The sequence below is a fragment of the Mus caroli genome, unplaced genomic scaffold, assembly GCF_978045245.1.
Source record: "Mus caroli unplaced genomic scaffold, Mus_caroli_1 scaffold_18, whole genome shotgun sequence".
In the NCBI taxonomy this organism is placed as follows: domain Eukaryota; kingdom Metazoa; phylum Chordata; class Mammalia; order Rodentia; family Muridae; genus Mus; species Mus caroli.
Window position 1 is genome coordinate 20,647,612 of NW_028227273.1, and position 21,175 is coordinate 20,668,786.

At 42.7% G+C, this 21,175-nt stretch overlaps 1 protein-coding gene across 4 annotated transcripts in view; it reads left to right on the forward strand.

The window, feature by feature from the left end:
- The window catches only part of Memo1 (mediator of cell motility 1), a 102,672-nt gene continuing 81,497 nt past the window's right edge, over nucleotides 1–21,175 (forward strand). For 3 of the 4 annotated variants that reach the window (XR_003835272.2, XR_003835270.2, XR_003835271.2), the window contains exon 1: nucleotides 503–858. Coding sequence is in view for 1 of the 4 variants with exons in the window: in XM_021186335.3 (XP_021041994.1) it covers nucleotides 798–858 (61 nt within the window). In the remaining 3 variants the exon portion in view is untranslated. Of the gene's footprint in view, nucleotides 110–502; nucleotides 859–21,175 lie in introns of those variants that run through there. The other variant, XM_021186335.3, reaches the window with a different exon arrangement.

Below are 21,175 nucleotides of genomic sequence, written 5' to 3' on the forward strand. Positions count from 1 at the left end.
CTCTGCTGGCGCTAAACCCCGGAGAGCGGAGCGTGCACGCTGAGCCTCCTCGGCGGGCCCGGCCGCGGCGCTGGGCATGCTCAGTGGGCCGGCCCCGGTAGAGCGGCGAGTAAGGACGCGTGGGCTCCCCAGGCTCTGCCTTCCCCGGGTTCAGGCCCCGGCCCCGGCCCCAGCCCCGGGCTGTGTGTGTGTGCGTGTTGGGGGGGGAGGTGGCACCGATTGCCGCCGCCGTCCGGCTCGCGGCCTCCCGACCCGGGATGGCGCGGGGCCCGTCCCGCTTCCGCCGTTGAGCGCGCGGCACGGCGGGCGGAGGCGCGGGGCGGGGCGGGGCCGGCGGGCGCGCGGCGGGAGGGAGGCCTCGGTGGTGGGGGCGGGGCGGGGCGGGGCGGGTGGGGAAGGGCGCGGAGTCACGGGGGTGGGGTCAGCGGGAGGCTCGGCAGGCCGCGCGCGGCGGGGCCGGGGGGCGGCTCGCGGAGGCAGCTCGGGCAGGGGCGGCGGCGGCGGCGGCGGCGGCGGCGGCGGCGGCGACTCCGCGGCCGCGCGGCTAGGGTGAAGCCGCCGTGGGCCCCATCTTCCGGCGGCCGGCGGAGTTTGTGGTGATTGTTGCCGCCCTCCGCCCCGGCTGCCATCTCCTCCTCTTCCTCCTCCTCCTCCTCCTCCTGGGCCGGGCTGGTCCCCTCCCCGCGGCCGCCTCCTCCTGGGCTGGGCCCGCGGAGTCTCGTCCCCTCGCGGAGCCGCCGCCGCCGCCGCCGCCTCCTCATTCATCCTCGTGCACCATAGGCGGCACAGGCACCAAGATGTCCAACCGAGTGGTCTGCCGGGAAGCCAGCCACGCCGGGAGCTGGTACACCGCCTCAGGTAAGGGCACCAGGCCGCCGGGGTGGTCGAGCTGGGCAGCCGGAGCCCGGCGGGCGGGGACTCGGGCGGAGGGCGCGGACCGCGTGCCGAGGGAGCGGGGCCGGGCCGCGCCGCGCCGCCTCCCCCACCCTGCGCTCGGGCCGGCGGCCTGGCGCCCGCGGAGTTGGGCGAGGAGTTGCCGGCCGGCCCCAGCCGGGGCGAGCGCGGGCTCCGCGGCTCCGCGGACGGCCTTTGCGGTGGGGAAGGACGAGTTGGCGCGGTCCTCGTTGCCAGAAGCTGGCCGAGGGGACCGCAGCTTTTGCCCCCACCCTCGGGGCACCCCGCACCCCTGGAAGGAGTGACAGACAGTACTTTTTCTACCCTATCTCTCGTGTTGCTACTCTTGGTCTCGCTTGGAAGATCTGTCAGACCTGGGCCTCTCGGGGGGATTTGTCGCTTTGTACGTGGAGGTTCGGGCAGAGCTGCTGCCAGGCAGGGGCTCTGGGTGGCCTCCTAGGTCTTTTGTCAGTGTTTGCATTGTTACTGTCATTTAGGGGCAGCTGGAGATGGCATCAGCACTTTCCTGAGCAACCACTTTAGTATCCTGTGTTCAGCACCGAGCCGGGGCTGGACGACCTGCCTAGTTTAGCTTACTGTTTTGAGAGAATTTTGTCTGCACTGTCTTCAAAAAACAAAAAAAAAAAACCATGTGTAGTTCTTTGGGTGAGAAAGGGTAGGGCCGTTTCCCTCCAGTACAACTCTCTTCACAAGGATTGTTTTCTGAGATTATTTTCAGGGGTCACATTTCTGCTTTGGTAACAAAGAAAAGTTCCTCCGTGATTCCTGTTGGTCTCTAGGCCATCTGTGCTTCTCAGCAACTGGCCCTAACCTTCATGTTTCCCTTTGCAAGTACTAGGCTTGGATAGTGGCATGATTCTTTTGGGAAAACGGAAAATCTGGAAGGCAGTTTTTTTTTTTCCCCCTGAGATTGTTCAACCAGCTGCAGAAGTACATGCACCTTGTTGGTCCACAGCGGATTTGCCCTGCTAAGACACAAAAGAATGACGTGGTTGGGGTTGGAACTACTGCTAACAAACAGGTGGCTGTAGTTTTTGCGTTAGATAAGTATGACATTTTATGGTCCTGAAGTACTTCATAGACTTTTAATCAGTTCTCGCTACCTGAGAATGTCAGTTCCTGTGCCAGTATATGGGGAAACAGAAATTTAGTGCTGCACCCCAGACTAGGCCTGTGGTAAAATAGGAATTGAATAAGTCAGGTCTCTGGCTCTTGAGTTTGCCCTTAATAATCAATGCACTATTAATACTGCCTTTTTTTTTTTTTTTTGGTTTATCGAGACAGGGTTTCTCTGTGTAGCCCTGGCTGTCCTGGAACTCACTTTGTAGACCAGGCTGGCCTTGAACTCAGAAATTCGCCTGCCTCTGCCTCCCAAGTGCTGGGATTAAAGGTGTGTGGCACCACCACCCGGCTTTATTTTTAAGTAGAAGTTTTTTTCCGTAGTATGTTTTGGAGAATTAGAAAGTCACATTGTTCCCATTCAAGGCTGTCTTTTAGCATTTATTTATTGTGTTCCTGTGCATTTGATACAACTGTTTTAAACTTTTGTTGTTGCTTGCTTTGGAATGTGGGCAAATATTCTAGGGAAGCTTTAGAATGTTAAGCATATATATGGGTAGTAAAATTGTGTATAGTTCACACTTTTGGTCTTAGAATTTCTTAGAGTTTACTTACATACAAGATGTAGTCTTTAATCTGGTAAAAATAATCCTGACTGTAGATACTTATTAGTAAATAGGCAGGTAATTATATTTTTTCCCTAAAATTTGGATGAATTAAATACCTTTAATTGGAATTCAGGAGCATGAGTTTTTGGGGTGTGTGCGACTCACCTAGGGTTTCTCTGTGTTGTCCTGGCTGGACTGGAACTCCCTTGGACTCAGAGGTCCACTTGGCTCTGCTTCCCAGTGCTGGGATCAAAGGCACTGCACCACCACTTCCTGGCCAGTCTTTTTAAGTTTGACTGATATTGAGGAAATTAGGGTAAACTTAAAGCAGTTTAGTTTTAGAAGCTTAATTTGTATCCTTAAGATGAATGAAGCAAACTTATGGGTATGTAATGTAAAGTTGGTCTGATGACTGTATCTGTAGGATATAGTAGTGTAGCTATGTTGAAATAATGACCTACTCTTGGGACTTTTTATTTGTATTGTGCAATTGTTTCTCTAGACTAGTCAATAAAAAACTGAGGAATAGGAAAAATGTGTTTGTTGATTGTCATTTTGTATCTTTTCCAGTGTTCAGGTTGTACACATAGAAAGTATCCGGTTATTGAGTGAAATGAGAGTAAAGCTGCATTGAGTTCCATTAACTAGCTATTTCATTAAGAAAAAAATTGTACATTTATATTGCATGCACTCATTCACATGTCTTTTTGTTATTTACCCCTTGTTATATGCTGTTAGATCCATTGGCTGAGGGTGCTATAAACTTTCCCTCAAGGAATTCAGAGTTTATTTGAAGTAAATTCTAACTTCAGAAAAGCAATTAAATATCTGTTAGGTTGAGATAGTGTATTTCCCTGTTCTGAGGAGGGTGGAGACCTGTAGAAGTAGGATTTCAGTTGTGCTCTGAAGGAAGGATATTTAGTCAAGTTTGAGGAAAGAACATTGGATTGGGAGGCAGGAAAGTGTAATGAATTTAGGAAGAATGGTCAGTTCTTACGGGGATAGCCTGGGTTGTAGAGTGGAGCTGGAAATGCCTGTGGGTTGGATACTGTAGGGATTGGACTTACCCGGCAAGGTGTGCTGATGAAGGTTTTAGATTTGGGTATTAATATGATGCAAGTAGCATTTTAGGAAAACTAATCTCGTAGGAAGGTTAATCCTCACTTCCTTACCAGTGTGGCTCAGCTCTCAAGTACAGCCTGTGAACATTAAGGAAAAAAGCTCATTAAATTTTGTTTTAAAAGTGTGCATGCGTGTGTGTGTGTGTTTGTGTGTGCGTGTGCATGTGCATGTACATGTGTGTGCGTGTGCATGTGCATGTGTGTGCATGAGCTGTGTGCACATGAGTACAGGTACCCTCTGAAGCTAGAGGGATTGGATCCTACCCTGGAGCTGGATGTTATAATTTTTAAGTGGTTGTTTAACAAAAAGAAAAAAGCCAGGTGTGACAGAGGCAGGTGTGTGTTTGTGAATTCTAGCTCAGCCTGGTCCAATACTGAGTTCCTGGAAAGCCTGGGTCTCTGTGTAGTCTTAGCTGTCCTGGAACTTGCTATGTAGACCAGGCACAGAGAGAGATGTCTCAAAAAACAAAGAGTAAAATTAAAATTGTATGTGAAACATAACCCTGGAATACTCTTTGGCCCTTTGTATAAAAAGAATCTGCTAACCTGGGAGGTTAGTGGTTAGTGTGACCAGTACGTTTGTGTGTGTGTTGTGTGTTGTGTGTGTGTGTGTGTATAAATATATATATATATATTTTAAAACAAGGCCTTGCTCTGTAACCTTGGTTGGTCTAGAACTCATAGAAATTCTCCCGTTAGTGTTGGGGTTAAAGGCAACAGTAATTTGTATAGCTTTTCTCCAGATTTGGTATAGCTTTTTTTTTTTTTTTTTCTTTTAAAACAAGTTTAAAAATTTTTAAAAAAAATTTTATTTGAGACAGGGTCTCTGTGTAGTCTTAGCTGTCCTGGAACTTGCTATGTAGACCAGGCTAGCCTGGAAACTCAAGAGAGGTCTTCCTGCCTCAGACTCCTGAGTACTGGAATTGAAGGCATGTGCCACCACACCCATATAGGTATAGCTTCTGTTTTGTTGTTTTAGTCTCCTATGTTTTCTGTCAGGACAATTAATGTTGTGTACTAAGGAGCCTTTTTCTAGCATCATCCCTTTAATTCCACTCTCTGCACTGCTTCCTCAGTAATCTTTTGAAAGAATCATTTTCTTGGGTCACTCTCTCACTGATCCATGCCTTTTTGGATAAGGTTGAAGTCCTTTGATTGCTCTGTCTGTCTTTTCCTGTCTTGACAGCAGCTGGCCCCTCTCTGGCCCCATCTTGGTATTACTAGCCTCAAGGAGCATTTAGCAGCTGTTCATTGCTTCCTGAACTGTAGCATGCTGTTTCTTAGCTCTGTGTCTTTTGCTCAGACTTCTCCCTCTGTGAAAATGCCCTTAACAGGAAAGTTGCTGCCTATCCTCTGGGGATGTTTATACCTCCAGGAGACTACTCTGTACATTGCCATTTTTGTGTTTGTGTCCTATAATACCTGGAGTGTGTCTTTCTGTCTTTATTATTTGTATATAAAGTTATTGACTCACTGAAGCTAGGAAATTGTTTTGTTTTTGATACCACAAATTAAAAATTATTTAAAAAAATTATTACATTTTATTTAGTTTGTGTACAGGTTTGTAGGCAGGCATGCTATGAAGGATGTGGTAAGGCAGAGCACAACTTGTGGGAAGCCATTCTTTTTTTTTCTACCATGTGTGTCCTGGGAACCAAACTCAAGTTGACACATTTGGGTGTAAGTGCCTTTACCTGCTGAGCCATGTCAGTGGTTTGAAGCACAGTGTTCCACATAGATTCTCAGCAAACCTTTATATAAAGGAATGTTATAAGTGTTTGGTATATAATGCATGTGATATTTACTATTATCAATTTGACAGGATCCCAACTCTGAGCATGTCTGAGGAGGAATATCTAGGTTGAGTGCCTTGAAGTGAAAAGACCCACCCTAAACGTGGGCTGCACCTTGCTTGGGCTAGGTAGGGTTCTTTCTGTAGAGCACGGGAAGGAGGAGGAGAGCTGATGCTTGTGTAGAGCATGGGAAGGAGGAGGAGAGCTGATGCTTGTGTGCTGCCCGCTATTGACTGGGGATGTAATGCCACCACCTGCCTCCAACTCCTGCCACCAGTTTTCCTCCTGATAGAATAGCACCTGCAACTGTAAGCTAAAACAAACCCTCTTCCTCTAGGTTACTTCCTGTCTGGTATTTTGTCACAGTAAAGAGAAAAGTAACTAACACAGTGGGTGAGTTAGCAAGTAGTGAGTACGGCAGTCAAGGTGCACATGCACAGAGAGATTGATGTTTACTTTCGAAAGAACAGTGGATAGGACATAGGACTGTAGTCAAGTGTTTGAGCATAATATAGGTGGAAGGAAAGAGTTAGAAATCTTACCAGTAGTAGACCTATTTAATGTTAAGTGTAAAAAAAATGATGGCTGGACATGATATTACATACCTTTAATCCCAACATTCTCAGAGGCAGAGGCAGGTGAGGTGGATTTCCGTGTTCAAGGCCATCCTGATCTACATAGAGAGTTTGAGAACAATCGGAGCAATGTAGTGAGATAGTGTCTCAACCCCACACTCCATCCCTGGGTACCCCGTAGGTGACATGTGAACACAAGTAGAATCGCTAGATGAGCTTTCTCAAAACAGACACACTCTTCTAACCTGCCCCAGCACAGGAAACAGTAGTTTACCCATGTTCCTTATATTCTTGTGCCATCTTCATTGAGTTCTTTATTCGTTCGTTCTTTGTTTCTTTCTTTGTTTCTTTGTTTCTTTCTTCCTTTTTTCTTTTCTTTAATTTTATTTTTATTTATTTATTTATTTATTTATTATATGTAAGTACACTGTAGCTGTCTTCAGACACTCCAGAAGAGGGCATCAGATTTCGTTATGGATGGTTGTGAGCCACCATGTGGTTGCTGGGATTTGAACTCAGAACCTTTGGAAGAGCAGTCGTTGCTCTTAACCCCTGAACCATCTCACCAGCCCTCTTCCTTCTTTCTGACTTGAAACTTTATTTCCGCCAAGGAGTCCTTTACGAAGAAGCCAGTGGACTAGAGGTGAGACAGGATGCACAGGTTCCATTCCAACAATCTGAAATAGATCCATCTGGTCCATGATGGCCCTAGCTGCTCTGGTAGGTTGTCACACTTCAGATCTAAGGAGTTCTATCACTAACTAGCACAAGGACTCCCTAGGCTGGAAACAAATGGGCTTCACCTTTACCTGTTCTATATAGGGGCCCCATAGACCTTGCTGGCCAGGGCAGGTGCGATGGGTGCACACTGTGGTAGGGAAGCTCTAGCAGACACAGGAAATGCCTAGCCAGGCTTCGAGTCCATTCTAGCCTTGCAGAGAAGGCTTCAAGTCTCTTGGTTCACAGCATTTCTCAACACCATACCCCGCTTTGGGACATGACTACCAGCCAAAAAGCAGCTTCAACCCCAGCTTTGGACACTGTTTTAGCTAGTGGGTCCTTGTCCTCATTGTGCCCTGGGCATGGTAGAAGCAACCAAGTGACAGTGGCATTGGTGTTCTAAGTAAGGGAGGGAAGGCCTTCCCGGGAAAGCAATGGGGATGCCACAAGGGTGAGGTCACAAGCCCAGCGAGAGAGGACCAGGAAGCTCTTAAGTGATCAGTGAGTCACAAGCAGACAGTCTCAACCTCAGCACTTCTGTCCCAGGCCCTGACCCTGCTTCTAACTTAGGAGACAGCTCTACCTTTGAGGGTGGGGATAAAAAAATCTGGGACCAAACTTGGAGCCTACTTGGGGGCCTGATGGGGCTTGGATCATCTGAAAGCCATCACCACAGGTTGAAGACTAGACTTAAGACAGGATAATGCCAGGAGAAGGACAAAGGGCAGCCAGGTCTTCATGAATGCTCCAACACTGCTGTACTTCATTGAAATTCTTTAGCTTAATTTCACATTTGTGAGGTAAATTCATTCTCATTACTGTAGTAAGTGAATATGCCTTGTTTTATCCATTTTTATTATTGATGGACATTTCATCTTTACTACTTTTTCTTTTGTGGATACTTTTTTTTTTTTTTTTTTTTTTTTTTGGTTTTTCGAGACAGGGTTTCTCTTTATAGCTCTGGCTGTCCTGGAGCTCACTTTGTAGACCAGGCTGGCCTCGAACTCAGAAATCCGCCTGCCTCTGCCTCCCGAGTGCTGGGATTAAAGGCGTGCGCCACCACGCCCGGCTGTGGATACTTTTATACTCTTGTATTTGTTTTAGGTGGATGTATTTGTGACTTTTCCTGGTTATATAATTGAGAGAAGAATTATTAGGCTATGGTATATGTGTGCTATGTTTTAGTTGAAGTGGAAACTCCTGGTTTCTTTGGAAAGTCAGTTGTGTTGGATGGTGTTTTCCTAAAGCAGACATAGATGAAAGGATGTTCTGATAAAATAAGCAGGTGAGAGGACACGTGATGAGGGATACTTTGCTGACCACACACATGTATTGATTCGCCTTACATGCTTTGTAGAGCTCCATTTGTGGGGACTCCATAGAGAGAAACACACCACTTCTACGGACTCAGGCTGGTTGGCAGAGTGATGTCAGCTAATATATCACTGTTGAGTTTTGCTAAGACAGATTCATGTGCTGAGGCAAGACCTGTGGAGGATATGTGGTGTTTGGAGGGAGTATAAATAGGACCCACCAGACACTGACAGGGGCTTGGCTTGCTTGCATAGCTAGCTTTACAATGTTTCTTGGTCTTGGGTCTTCGCTGATCTCTACTGAGAGAGGCACAGCCTAGAACTTCTGGTGTCCCTGGTGGTCCTGGGCCTTCCTGCTGACTCATGCTGAGGCCTGCTGTCTCTGCTAGGTCATGCCACCTCTGCTGATTTGCTATCCCAACACTACTGAACTGCTGGTGTATTCGTGTTTGCAAGTGGATTGGGCTGCTGCTGCTTACCTGTGAACTGAACTGTGGATTTCCTGACAGCGCAGATGGGATTTGCTCTAAACAGCAATTTCTAAACAGGTCCCCCCCCACACCCCCTCCCCCCCATCCTAATAACATTTCTTTTCCACTACCTCTAGTGGGTGGTGGGCTAGAAGGGAGGTTAAAGCATTTAAGAACCATCATTAAAAGTAGGTCTTTGAAAAATTCAAAACTACATTTAGTAGATAACCTCTGAAGCAAATTTGCACTTCTGTCAGTACTCCATGAGTTTGTTTTTCTAGATGCTTGTGAACATTAGGTATGTGTGCTGGCTAGTTTAATGTCAACTTGACACAGGCTAGAATCATTGGAGAAATAAGAACCTCAATTGAAAAATGCCTCCTTAAGATTTCACCGTAGATATAGATGTAAATTATAACAAAATAAAGATAAAAATGTCCTTGAGGGCCGGAGAGAGGGATTGATGGCTAAGAACATTTGTTGGTTTTCCAGAGTACCTGGATTTGATTCTCAGCTCATAACCATTTGTAACTTCAATTCCTGGGGACCTATTGTCTTCTGACCTCATATGCACTAAGCATGCATATGATTTATATAGAGATGTATGTAAGCAAAACACCTGTACACATAAATAAAAATAAAAGTAATAAATGCCTTTGGGGCTGGACAGGTGGCTCAGTGGTTAAGAACATAAATTGCTCTTATGACTTATAATCATTTGTAACTCTAGTCCCAGGGGAATCTTAAAATCATCAGGAACACACTCAGTGCACGTGCATAGATAAAATTAAAAAAAAAAATCATAAGAAAGAAGTCTTCATGGGGGTAGAGAGATGGCTCAGCAGTTAAGAGCACATACTGTTGACTCTTCTCTCCCCTTCAGGGTTCTCTGTGTAGTCTGCTTGCTAGGACTAAAGGTGTGTGCTACCACCTCTGCCTGGCATCATAGACTGTTCTTGAGGATAGAGTTAGTTCCCATAGTGAGTGGCTCACAACCATGTGTAATTCTAGATCCAGGGTATTTGACTACTGGTTTTCACAGGAAAATTAAAAATAATGAAATAATCTTTTAAAAAGTCCTTCCTAGCCAGGTGTGGTGGCGCGCGCCTTTAATCCCAGCACTTGGGAGGCAGAGGCAGGTGGATTTCTGAGTTCGAGGCCAGCCTGGTCTACTAAGTGAGTGCCAGGACAGCCAGGGCTACACAGAGAAACCCTGTCTCAAAAAAACCAAAAAAAAAAAAAAAAAAAAAAAAAAAAAAAGTCCTTCCTTGGATTTTTCCCACAGGTACACTACATGTATATGTGTATTATCTCTAATCTACAAAGTTATTGTGCCAAGTTGCTATTATGCCCATTTATAGATGTGACTCAGAAAGTGAGTGACTTGTTTAAGGTGTAACAGGTAAGTGGAGGAGCCGGTTTGTTTGACTCTTAAGCTTAAGGTTAGCACCGAAAGTTGTGTTGAGCTCTGCTGCCCTTGAAACTGAACAGCTTTTGTTCCATTTTAGATGTTCTCACAGTACATTGTGGGCACCAAACTCATACTTATGTATCATTTATGGCTTATAAAACATGCTTAAATGTTAAAGAATTTAACAATAATCTTATTAAGCATAGGACAGTTACGGCAGGTCCTTACCACACCTGTCCTGCCATTTTGTAGCTGAAGACTTTAGGAGACATCATTTTCTGAGTCACTTTTCTTAGAAGAACCTGAGCTTAGAAGTTTGAACTATTTGGAACCAGTAAGCATCTTTATAATTGCAGATATTCTTTAAAGTATCTTTGTAATTGTAAAGTAAATATCTTCAATTACAAAATATCAAAGATGGGAGAGGAGGCTATAAAAGCTTACCATCCTTGCTGAATGTGTTCAAAATTGAAAAATATTTTAGCCCCAGAGAAAGAGTTGGGGTCGGATGGGGAAAGAGTTGGTTCTCTCACTCTGTGAGCTCTGGGGATTGACTGTGGTGCTCAGGTTGGACAAGCACCTTAACCTCCTGAGCCATCTTTCTGATCATCCGAATCCCAGCTTTCCCTCTTTGAGATGGGGTCTCCAGCTGACAGTGTAGCTGAGGATGACTTTGAACTTCTGATTCTCCCATTTCCCTCTGGGTACAGGGATTACAGGCATGGACCACTACCCTTGTTTATGTGGTGCTGGGGGTGTGATTGATAGGCAAGCAGTCTTTTATCAGCTGAGCTAATCCTCTAATTGATTTTTTTAAAGATGAGTTCTAGATTTTTCAATGTAGAGTTCTAGATTTTTGATTGAGACTAACAGAATGTTATTTTATTTTATTTTTATTTTTTGTTTATGTTTTAAGCAGGGTCTTATGTAATTTAGTCTGGTCTCACACTCACTATGTAGCAGAAGATGACCTTGGAATATTGCCCTCCTTCCCATGCTACAATTACAGGCTTGCACCACCACCTCCAGTTTCCAATTTTTATGTTACTTGGGATCTTGCCCAGGGCTTTTTGCTTGCTAGGCAACCAGTCTACCAACTGTTGTTTCTTCAGCTCTCTAGTTACATTTTCTATGTCTTTTTCTTTTTTCTAAGGGGAGGTTGTGTCACTACACACAGCCTCAGGTATGTGGATATAATTTGAAGGAAGAATTGGGATTGGCTGACATACTTGGAGTGCTCTTGAGAAAAACAGAGATTATGGGAATTTGTCTCTTCAGGTTTATCACTGAGCGGTTTCAGTGATGGAGTTGCTATCATCTCAAATAGAGAAGACCAATTTAAGAGGCACAAATTTGGAGAAAGAAGATAAGGAACTCAATTTGGTCTGTTTGAGAAGTTTGCTGTCCAGCCCAGTAGTATAATATGAGTTTGAGTTTAGAAGAAGGTGTACATTGTTTTGTTGTTTTTTTTTTTTTTTTTTTTTTTAAAGACAGGGTTTCCCTGTGTAGCCCTGGCTGTCCTGGATCTAGTTCTCTAGACCAGACCAACCTTGAACTCTCAGAGATCTGCCTGGCTGGTGTGTGCCACCATGGCCTGGCACAATTGGAATTATTGATGGTAAAATTGAATATCTTTCTGGATAAGGATAAAGTCTCCATCAGAGTGAGTCTGATTGGAGAAGAAGAGTGTCAGTGACTGACCCTTAGAACATTTCCTACAGGAAGAGGCTTGGGTGAGGGAAGAACTGTAAAGAGACAAAAGAATATCCTGGTGCCAAGTAAAGAAAATGCTCTGTTGTAGAGTGCTTTCCTAGCATGTGTGAGGCCTTGGATTCAATCCTAAGTACCATTAAAATACAAAACAAGGGGCAGGACTAATGGGCAGTAGTTCAGAATCCCAGTACTTGGGAGGCAGAGGCGGGCACGGGCACGGGGTGGGGGGGATTTCTGTGAGTTCAAGGCCAAGCTGGTCTACAGATAGAGTTCTAGGGTAACCAGGGCTACATGGAGAAACCTTGTCTGAAAAACCAAAAACCAACCCAACCCAACTAACCAACCAAAACAACAAAAAACCCAAATAGACAAACAAAAGTGGGAATCTGTTTCATGGGTACCAGGCATGCATGTGGTACACATACATACTTGGAGGCAAAGTGCACACACATGTACGAGACACATTAATATAAAATAAATCTTTAAAAAGAATTAAAATACAAATTAGGTAATCTTTTCCTTTTTCCTTTTCTTTTTCCTTTTCTTTTTCCTTTTCCTTTTCCTTTCTTTTTGGTTTTTCGAGACAGGGTTTCTCTGTGTAGCCCTGGTGTAGACCAGGCTGGCCTCAAACTCAGAAATCCACCTGCCTCTGCCTCCCGAGTACTGGGATGAAAGGAGTGCACCACCACGCCTGGCTTTTTTTTTTTTTTTCCCCCCAGGTAATATTTTCTTAAAATTACATTAAACCTTCTTGCCAAAGATGCAGGGTCTTCAGTACTGTGACCTCAGCTTAACTCTGATTTCAGATCCTACCACTTTTTCTTCTTTTTGTTGTTCTCAGCCATTCTGACCTAAGCTGTTTCCTAAATCAGTTAAACTTAATTTTGTCTTAGGGCTTTTGCTTGCACTTCATAAGATTGACTAATTCTGTTTGATGATCAAGGAAAGGAAATTTTTATTGATTCCTATATTTTGTTATAGCTTGAAGGAAAAATAGGAAGGAATGTTAAGACTCGAGAAAATAGATTTTCCCACTGTGTTCTGAGATTTATGGTCAAATACATTTAGGAAATGCTGCTGCTCTTTTTTTTTTTTTTTTTTTTTTCTTGAGCCCTGATGACTTGTAGTGGACTCATTTATGGCTCAGTTCATAACCTGTTTCAGTGAATCTTTCATATTCTTTGTTTTCTTTAATTGTGTGGTTGGATGTTCCCTTTATAAAGTTGGATTGTTGCATTTAAATCCACAATTCTGTTGACTTTCTTTTTTGACTGTTTCTAACTATTCCCCAAAGCCCTGGTGAAATTCTCACTATAATTGGTTATCATTCTGCTGCCCTTTGGCCTCACTCCTTGTTATTTCACATGATTCTTTTCTAGCGTGTGCTTGCCTCTTACCTGGCGAGGCATGCCCCCTGCTTAGTTTCTGAGATAATATGGGAGTGGGTGTGTTCAGGGTGGGATGTATGGCCTCTTAACAGTTCAGTTCTCTAAGGTTAATACTGACATAGTTATGAATAAGTTTCTTTTCTCTTGCTGTGATAAATCATTTTGAGCAGAAGCAGCTTAGGTGAGGAAAGGGTTTATTTGGCTGATATTTCTAGTACTGTTGTTGAGGCAAGTCAGGGCAGGAACTTGTAAAATAACCTGAAGCAAAAATCATGGCTTGCTCCCTGGGTTCTCACAGATTCATGTTTAGGTAGTTTTCTTATTCACTCCAGGACTCCCTGCCTAGGGTTTCTTTTTTCCTTTTTTAAAAATTATTATTGTTATTATTATTCTGTTTTTTTATTATTTTTAAATTTTTTTTAATGTTTTAATTTTATTTTTTATTTTTTTTCTGCCTAGGGTTTCTTTAATCTCACATTTGTAGGTAACAGTCACCACTGAGCAGAGTCAGGGTCTCAAGAAGAGCAGCCAGTGCTCTTCACTGCTGAGCCATCTCTCCAGCCCCTATTTTTATTATTATTATTATTATTTTAAATATTTATTTAATGTATATGAGTACACTGTAGCTGTACTCAGACACACCAGAAGAGGGCATCAGATCCCATTATAGATGGTTGTGAGCCACCATGTGGGAATTGCTGGGAATTGAACTCAGGACCTCTGGAAGAGCAGTCAGTGCTCTTAACCGTTTAGCCATCTCTCCAGCCCCATTTTTATTATTTTTAATGTGTGTGTGTATATGCATACATGTATGTATGTATGTGTGTGGCCATACAGGCCAGAGGAAATGAATCCCCTGGTGCTGGAATTTGAAGTGGTTATGTGGTAGCTAACTCCTTCTGCATCTAACTCTTAACCACAGAGTTCTACCTCCAACCCTTGTGTGTGTGTGTACACTCGATGTCTATTAAATCAGGCTTGCTTATTCCTCAGAGGATGTCTACTTTGTATTTTTGAGAAAGTCCCTTACTGGCTTCGTATTTGCTGATTAAACTAGATGGCTAGCCAGAAAACCCCAGGATCCACCTGCTTTGCCTCCCTATAGCCAGGGTTACAAGTGTGTCCCCTATGTAAGGTGATACAGTTCTAGGGTTTGAGTGCAGGTCCTTTTCCTTCTGCAGCAAGCTCTTGACCATTTGAGTTTACCCGGATCCTCCAATTATTTTTCTTTTTGTTTCCATATTCTAGTTATGTCATTTAAGTAGTATCTATTTGTATGTCCTTTTCTATTACATGTTATTTTTATGACTTCTGAGCCTGGGTATAATAATTTTTCTCCTGTTTGTGGGTCATGGTTTTTGATTGATTGTTCATTGATTGATAGTGATGGAGCTTGAAGCCAGCACCTATCACTGAACTAACTGCATCTAAAAAATTAAAAAGAAGTAGAAGCAGTCTCATATATCCTAAACTAGCCTAGAATTTGTTCTGTAGGTGAGGATGACCTTGAACTCCTACTCATCCTGTCCCTGACTCCCAAATGCTGGGAATCAGGCACGCGTTACCCCATGGAGCTTATTCATTGATTGATTGATTATTGTTGTTGTTTTTCATTTGTTTAATTCTATCCAACATATGTTTTGGAGTTTGTTTTAACTGTCTCATAATACCATGAACTATTTCTATCCAGATAGTAATAGCTTCCATGACTTACGGCCTCTGAGCAGTGGGAATTATTCTTTTACAGAAGTTGTTCTTTGTTTTGCTTTGTGAACTGCCACACCCTAAAAACATTTTATGTGTAAGGGTGTTTGCCTACGCGCATATTTGTGCACAGCTTGTTTGCCTGGTGTCCACTGAAGCCAAAGAGACATTGGATTCCCTGGAACCATCTCCTAAGAAATGGTTGTGACTTATTGTATGTATGGACTCTGAACTAAAACCTAGGTCCTCTGGAAGAGCCACCAGTGCTCTTAATCACTAAGTCTGATTCCAGATGTTACACTCTGCCTGCTTAAGGGAACAACAACTCAAGTAGGAGTTGTTGGTGAGTATTTTTTTGGAAGGGGTACTGGGTATTGAATCCAAAGCAAGTGCCTGTTAGGTGTGTGATCTTTCCTTGGAGCTGAAATTACAGGCAGTTGTGACATGTCTGATGTGAGTGCTGGCAACCAAGTTTGGGCCCTTTGCAAGAGCTCCTAATCGCTCTTTCAATCTTAACTGCTTATGTTTCTTAAGTTTTACTCTTAGTCGCTGAGCTATCTCCAGACAGCACATTTAATTATTAAGCACATCTGTGTCTGTGCTGTAATCATAGCTCCATTTATTTTATTTTTACTTAGGGTCTCAGTAGCCCTGTCTATACTGGGACACACTATGTAAACCAGCAGTTTGGGCCTTCATTTTGGAGTGATTATTTTTATTTTTTTTTAAGACTTCTTTTTTCTTTTTTCTTTTATTAGGTATTTTCTTTATTTACATTTCAAATGTTATCCCCTTTCCTGGTTTCCCCTTCGAAAACCCCCTATCCTCTTCTCCCTCCCCCTGCTCACCAACCCATCCACTCCCACTTCCTGGCCCTGGCATTCCCCTATATTGGGGTATAGAACCTTCACAGGACCAAGGGCCTCTCCTCCCATTGATGACTGACTAGGTCATCCTCTGTTTCATATGCAGCTAGAGCCATGGGTCCCACCATGTGTTTTCTTTGGTTGGTGGTTTAGTTCCAGGAGCTCTGGGGTGCTGGTTGGTTCATACTGTTGTTTTGCTTACTTGTTTTATGTGAATGCACTGTCGCTGTCTTCACACACTCCAGAAGAGGACATCAGATCCTATTACAGATGGTGTGAGCCACCATGTGGTTGTTGGGAATTGAACTCAGGACTTCTGGAAGAGTGGCTCTTAACCACTGAGTCATCTCTCCAGCCCTGAGTGTTCCTTTTCTGACATGAAGTCTCATCACATAATTCTAGTTGGTCTGCTTGTTGTAACGATCTGACTGGCCATGAACTCACACAAAGCCACCTGCTTCTGCTTCCTGAGTGTTGGGATATAAAAAGCCCGTGACAACATGCCCACTGGAGTGGTCATCTTGACTATGTCTCTTGAAAATATGTTGCTTTTTTGGGCATGGTATGGGCAGAGTCTCAATATGTAGCCTTGCCTGGCTTGGAACTCATACACTTATATAGGCTTGCTCAGAGAGAGCTACTTGCCTCTGCCTCCTGAGTGGTGGGATTAAAGGAGTACAGTACCACACCTGGTCTTAAACTTTATAAACTTTTCATTCGTTCGTTCGTTCGTTCATTCACTTGGGTGTGTGTGTGTGTGTCTCCCCGTCCCTATCCATGTCCATTGCTGTGCATGCTGTCGCATGTGTGGTACTTAAGGGACAACTTGGAAGGTGTGTGTGTGTGTGTGTATGTGTCCCCAACCCTGACCATGTCCATGTTTGTTGCTGTGCATGCTGTGGCAAGTGTGTGGTGGTACTTAAGGGACAACTTGGAGGAGATGGTTTTCTTCTACCATGTCTGTCCTGGGGATTGAATGCAAGTAATGATTACTTACTTGGCAGCAAGTGACTTTACCTGCTGAGTCACCTCACAAGCCCTGCTTCTGCCTCTTTAAGACCAGGATTATAGGCATGTGTCACCAGAGTTAGCTTTTCTTCTCATTTAAAAATTTTAAAAGTATTTTATTTCTGTGTGTGTGTGTTATCACCTGAGATCAGTGCTTAAGGAGGCCAGAAGAGGAAGTGAGTTGCCTGATGTGATGTTGGGAACTGAACATAGTTTGTCTGGAAGAAGAGGAACCCTTCCATCCTCCTGGGTTTTCTTAGTTCTCACTGTGTTGCTGGCTGGCCTGGACCTTGCTGCAGGCTTGTATTTAAAGTGATCCTCCTGAGTTCTAGGACAGACCTAGGCAAACATGCCTGACTCTAAGAAATTTGTGATGTTGGGTAATTTTTTTTTCATGGCTTCTGTGTGAATTGCTCTCATTATGTGCTTCTGGCTTGCTTCCCAGTATCTGCTTCTAATTGTTTCATTAATTCACTTTTTACATTTCCATCTTTTATCCATTTTGAGTTTATGATAATGAAATTTGAGATATGAGCCTACTTTATTGCCTTTACTATAATATCTCTTTTATATTCTATTTTTGAATATAATATGAAAAATTAGCTTTATGATTATATTGAGTTTTAGTGTTTTGTGTCTCCCTGCAGACAACCTATTTGATTTCATTGACTTATTCTTGGGTCTGTTAATACAGTTTTTATTATAGTAGCTTTAGATTCTCTAATGTTTCTCTTCTGTTTTAGGAATTTCTTGGCTATTTATTTATTTCAGATGGGATTTTCAGATGTACAATACCATGAGTAGCTATTCTTAGTTTAGTTTTTTAAATGAGCTTAATTATTGCTTGCTTATTTTACATATAGATTTTGAATTAGGCTTTGTACTTACTAAAAACATAATGAAAGTACTGTTGATGTGTGTGTGTGTGCATGCATTGGTATTTTGCCTTCATGTGTGTGTGTGTGTGTGTGCATGCATTGGTATTTTGCCTTCATGTGTGTCTGTGTGAGAGCATCAGGTCCCCTGGAAGTAGTGCAGACAGTAGTGAGCTGCCATTTTGGTGCTGGGTTGTGTGCATGAGCAGTTGGTGATCTCAACTGCAGAACCATCTTTCCAGCCCTTGTTGATAGTTTATCTTACTCATATCTTACTAAACTTACAAATAAACTCTTTTTGAATTTTTTTCATTTTTCTAGAGTCTTCAGTCTTTAGAGTGCTTGCAGAGCATATATGAGGACCTTGATTTGATTTCCAGCACCACATAAAACCAGGCATGTAGGTCCAGTGTTTGGGAGGTAGAAATGGGAGAATCAGAAGTTCTCTTCAACCATAGAGTTTGAGGCCAGCCTTTGATACATGAGGTCCTGGGTCAAATAGCAGAATAAAATGTTCCCCTCTGCCTTATCTGATTGAACAGTCCTTTTCTTCTGTTCCAGGTTAAGTTGCCAGCAATGCTGTTCTACATCAGATCTGATAAAAGGGGAAGATTTGTGCTTTTTGTGTTTCTGAAACCAGAATAAAATATAAAAGTTGAAAGTGTATTCAGGGGCTGGAGTGTTGGCTCAGTAGTTAAGAGCACTGGCTGCTGTTGCAGAGGACCCGGGTTCAATTCCCAGCATCCTCATGGTGACTTACAGCATCCGTAACTACAGTTCTGAGGCATCTGATAGCTATTTATGCCCTCTAGAAGCACCAGGCATACACATGGCATACAGACATACATGCAGGTACATTAACCAGACCCATAAAATAAAGTAAAAATTAAAGAAAAAAAGCTTTCTTATTATGTCTTAATATTGATTTAGGATTAATTTATAGATCAAATGGAAAATATTGAATGAATTGATGTATAAATGCTTTTTGGTATTCATTGAGAAGTCCTATTCTTTTTGTGTGTGTACATATGTATAGATCTGTGTGTCTGAGTGTCTGTAGATCATGAGGTCACCTTAAGTGTTGTTCCTTAGGATCTGTTGTTAACACCCCCCCCCCAACAGACAGACAGACCGACAGACACACACTCTCTCTCTCTCTCTCTCTCTCTCTCTCTCTCTCTCTCTCTCTCTCTCTCTCTCCCAGGGTCTCATTTTGGCATCTGGAGCTCATTGATTAGAACACACTTGCAAATTAGCCACCCCAGGAACCTACTTGTCTTTCCTTTTCCAGTTACAGCATCACAAAGTCCATTGTCAGCCGCTGATAGAACTTAGGTCCTTGTAGGTATGCAATAAGCACTCTCTTCACTGGGCCATTTTCCCAGCACACCCCCTTCCCATCTCATTTGTATGCCCTCTCTGTGTTCTCTTTCACATGCAGGTGATTGCTTTATAGACTAAGTCTCTGTCTAACATTCACGTGTTTTCAAGTGTATGTGAGCATGCCATCATTTCCTCTGTATAAACATGTAGTTGCTTCGTAACTTTTTTATAAATTACTAATTTAATAATTGAATATCTGTTTACATTATAAATAGGAAATCTATTCTGCTTATGATAATTTTCCTTTTTAGTCTTCAGAGGATTCTGTATTCAGTTCTGCATAGATGGAATATTTGATCTTTAGTAGTTTTTCAGCTTAAATTTGAATTATGTTTATCATTAGTTATCAAATTAGAAAGTAAAACAGAAAAACCTTAAAGATTCTTTTAATGCATTAAAAAATGAGAGTACTGGGGCTGGAGAGATGGCTCAGTGGTTAAGAGCACTGACTGCTCTTCCAGTAGGTCCTGAGTTCAATTCCTAGCATCCACATGGTGGCTCACAACCATCCATAATGAGATCTGGTGCCCTCTTCTGGAGTGTCTGAAGGCAGCTACAGTGTACTTACATATAATAAATAAATAAATCTTTTTAAAAAAATAGAGTACATCTGTTAATTGAAATGACATTTCTAAATGAAAATAATGGTTTTGAAGATTGGAGTTTAGCCTATATAATATATCCACAAATCTCTTTCATGTGTTGTTTAATGGAAGCAGCTGGATCTGTCTATCTCCTGCTGTATCGGCCCTCTTGTGATGCATGCTTTTCTTGAGGCAAGTCAGTGATACCAGGCCCCATGTAGCTGTTTGGGAAAAGCAAAGTGTTTTCAAAGACATTTCAGATAATTTTGCATGTCTTTTGATGCCACCCTGAAACTCAACAAGTGCTAGTTCCCCTTTAAAAATTTTATTATTGGGACCCTAGCTACTGACATTATTACATAACATTTATACATGTGGAATTGTTACCACACTCATAACGGTTGTACCCCTAAAGATAGTTACTTAAGGATTAATTGCAGTATAGAATTGAGGCCACAATAGGGAAGCTTTCATACTTAGTTTTTACTAAGATCAGTTGATGTGCCTTATATTTTGAACTAATCTTTCATCTGTCCAGGATTTTCTTTTTTTTTTTTTTTTTTTTTAAGATTTATTTATTATATGTAAGTACACTTCAGACACTCCAGAAGAGGGCGCCAGATCTTGTTACGGATGGTTGTGAGCCACCATGTGGTTGCTGGGATTTGAACTCTGGACCTTCGGAAGAGCAGTCGGGTGCTCTTACCCACTGAGCCATCTCACCAGCCCCAGGATTTTCTTTAAACACCATGCATTAGTCCTTTGGAAAATATTCCTTGAGTTTTAAGATCTCCCAATTGTTTATACAATTTATTGTTCACTGTCAAAGAATCACTTTTTGTTTTGTTTTGTTTTGTTTTTCAAGAAAGGGTTTTTCTGCATAGCCCTGGCTGTCCTGGAACTCACTCTGTAGACCAGGCTGGCCTTGAACTCAGAAATCCGCCTGCCTCTGCCTCCCAAGTGCTGGGATTAAAGACATGCGCCACCAGTGCCCGGCTTTTTTTTGTCTTGGAAAGCTATTAAACCCATAGTGGTAGAAGCAAGTTTTGCAAAATTCAGAAGCCCAAAATGTATCATTTAGCAATAAATATTGTCAGGTTTCCCTTGATGTGACAGGTTCATTGTTCATTTTCGTGGAAATACCTGCTAAATACACAAGATGAAGTAACCTTCACTTGTCAGTTGTTCCTTCAAGAAAAATGATGCTTTGTTTATAAGTGGCTCTTTCCCTTGTAGCTCATTCATACTGTTCCTTGAGATAGCCATCTCCTGTTTTAGTGTGTAGGATATGAAGAGCTGCGTATCCAAGGTTTGAGATGTAGTACACAATATAGCTTTATCAAGGATATTTCCTATATGAAACTTTAGCTGAAGGTGAGGAGGTAAAGGATGTAGTGAGTGCTACTAAATAGGACATCTGAAGTTTAGATGTTCTCTAAGGTTGTTGAGGAAACATCAGGGCAAATACCAATCCAGTGAAGCCAGCAAATTATGTTTCAGCAGTATGAAAAATTTGAAATTTAGTATTATTATGAAAATTATACTTTCCAAAAGGGTCGTGAGGATTCCTAAGAGATATCTTTTGGGAACCTCTGACCTTTAAAATCCTTACTTCTTTCTTGAGGTAAGAAGTAAAAGAAAAAAAAGATTAGCTCAAATATATATATAT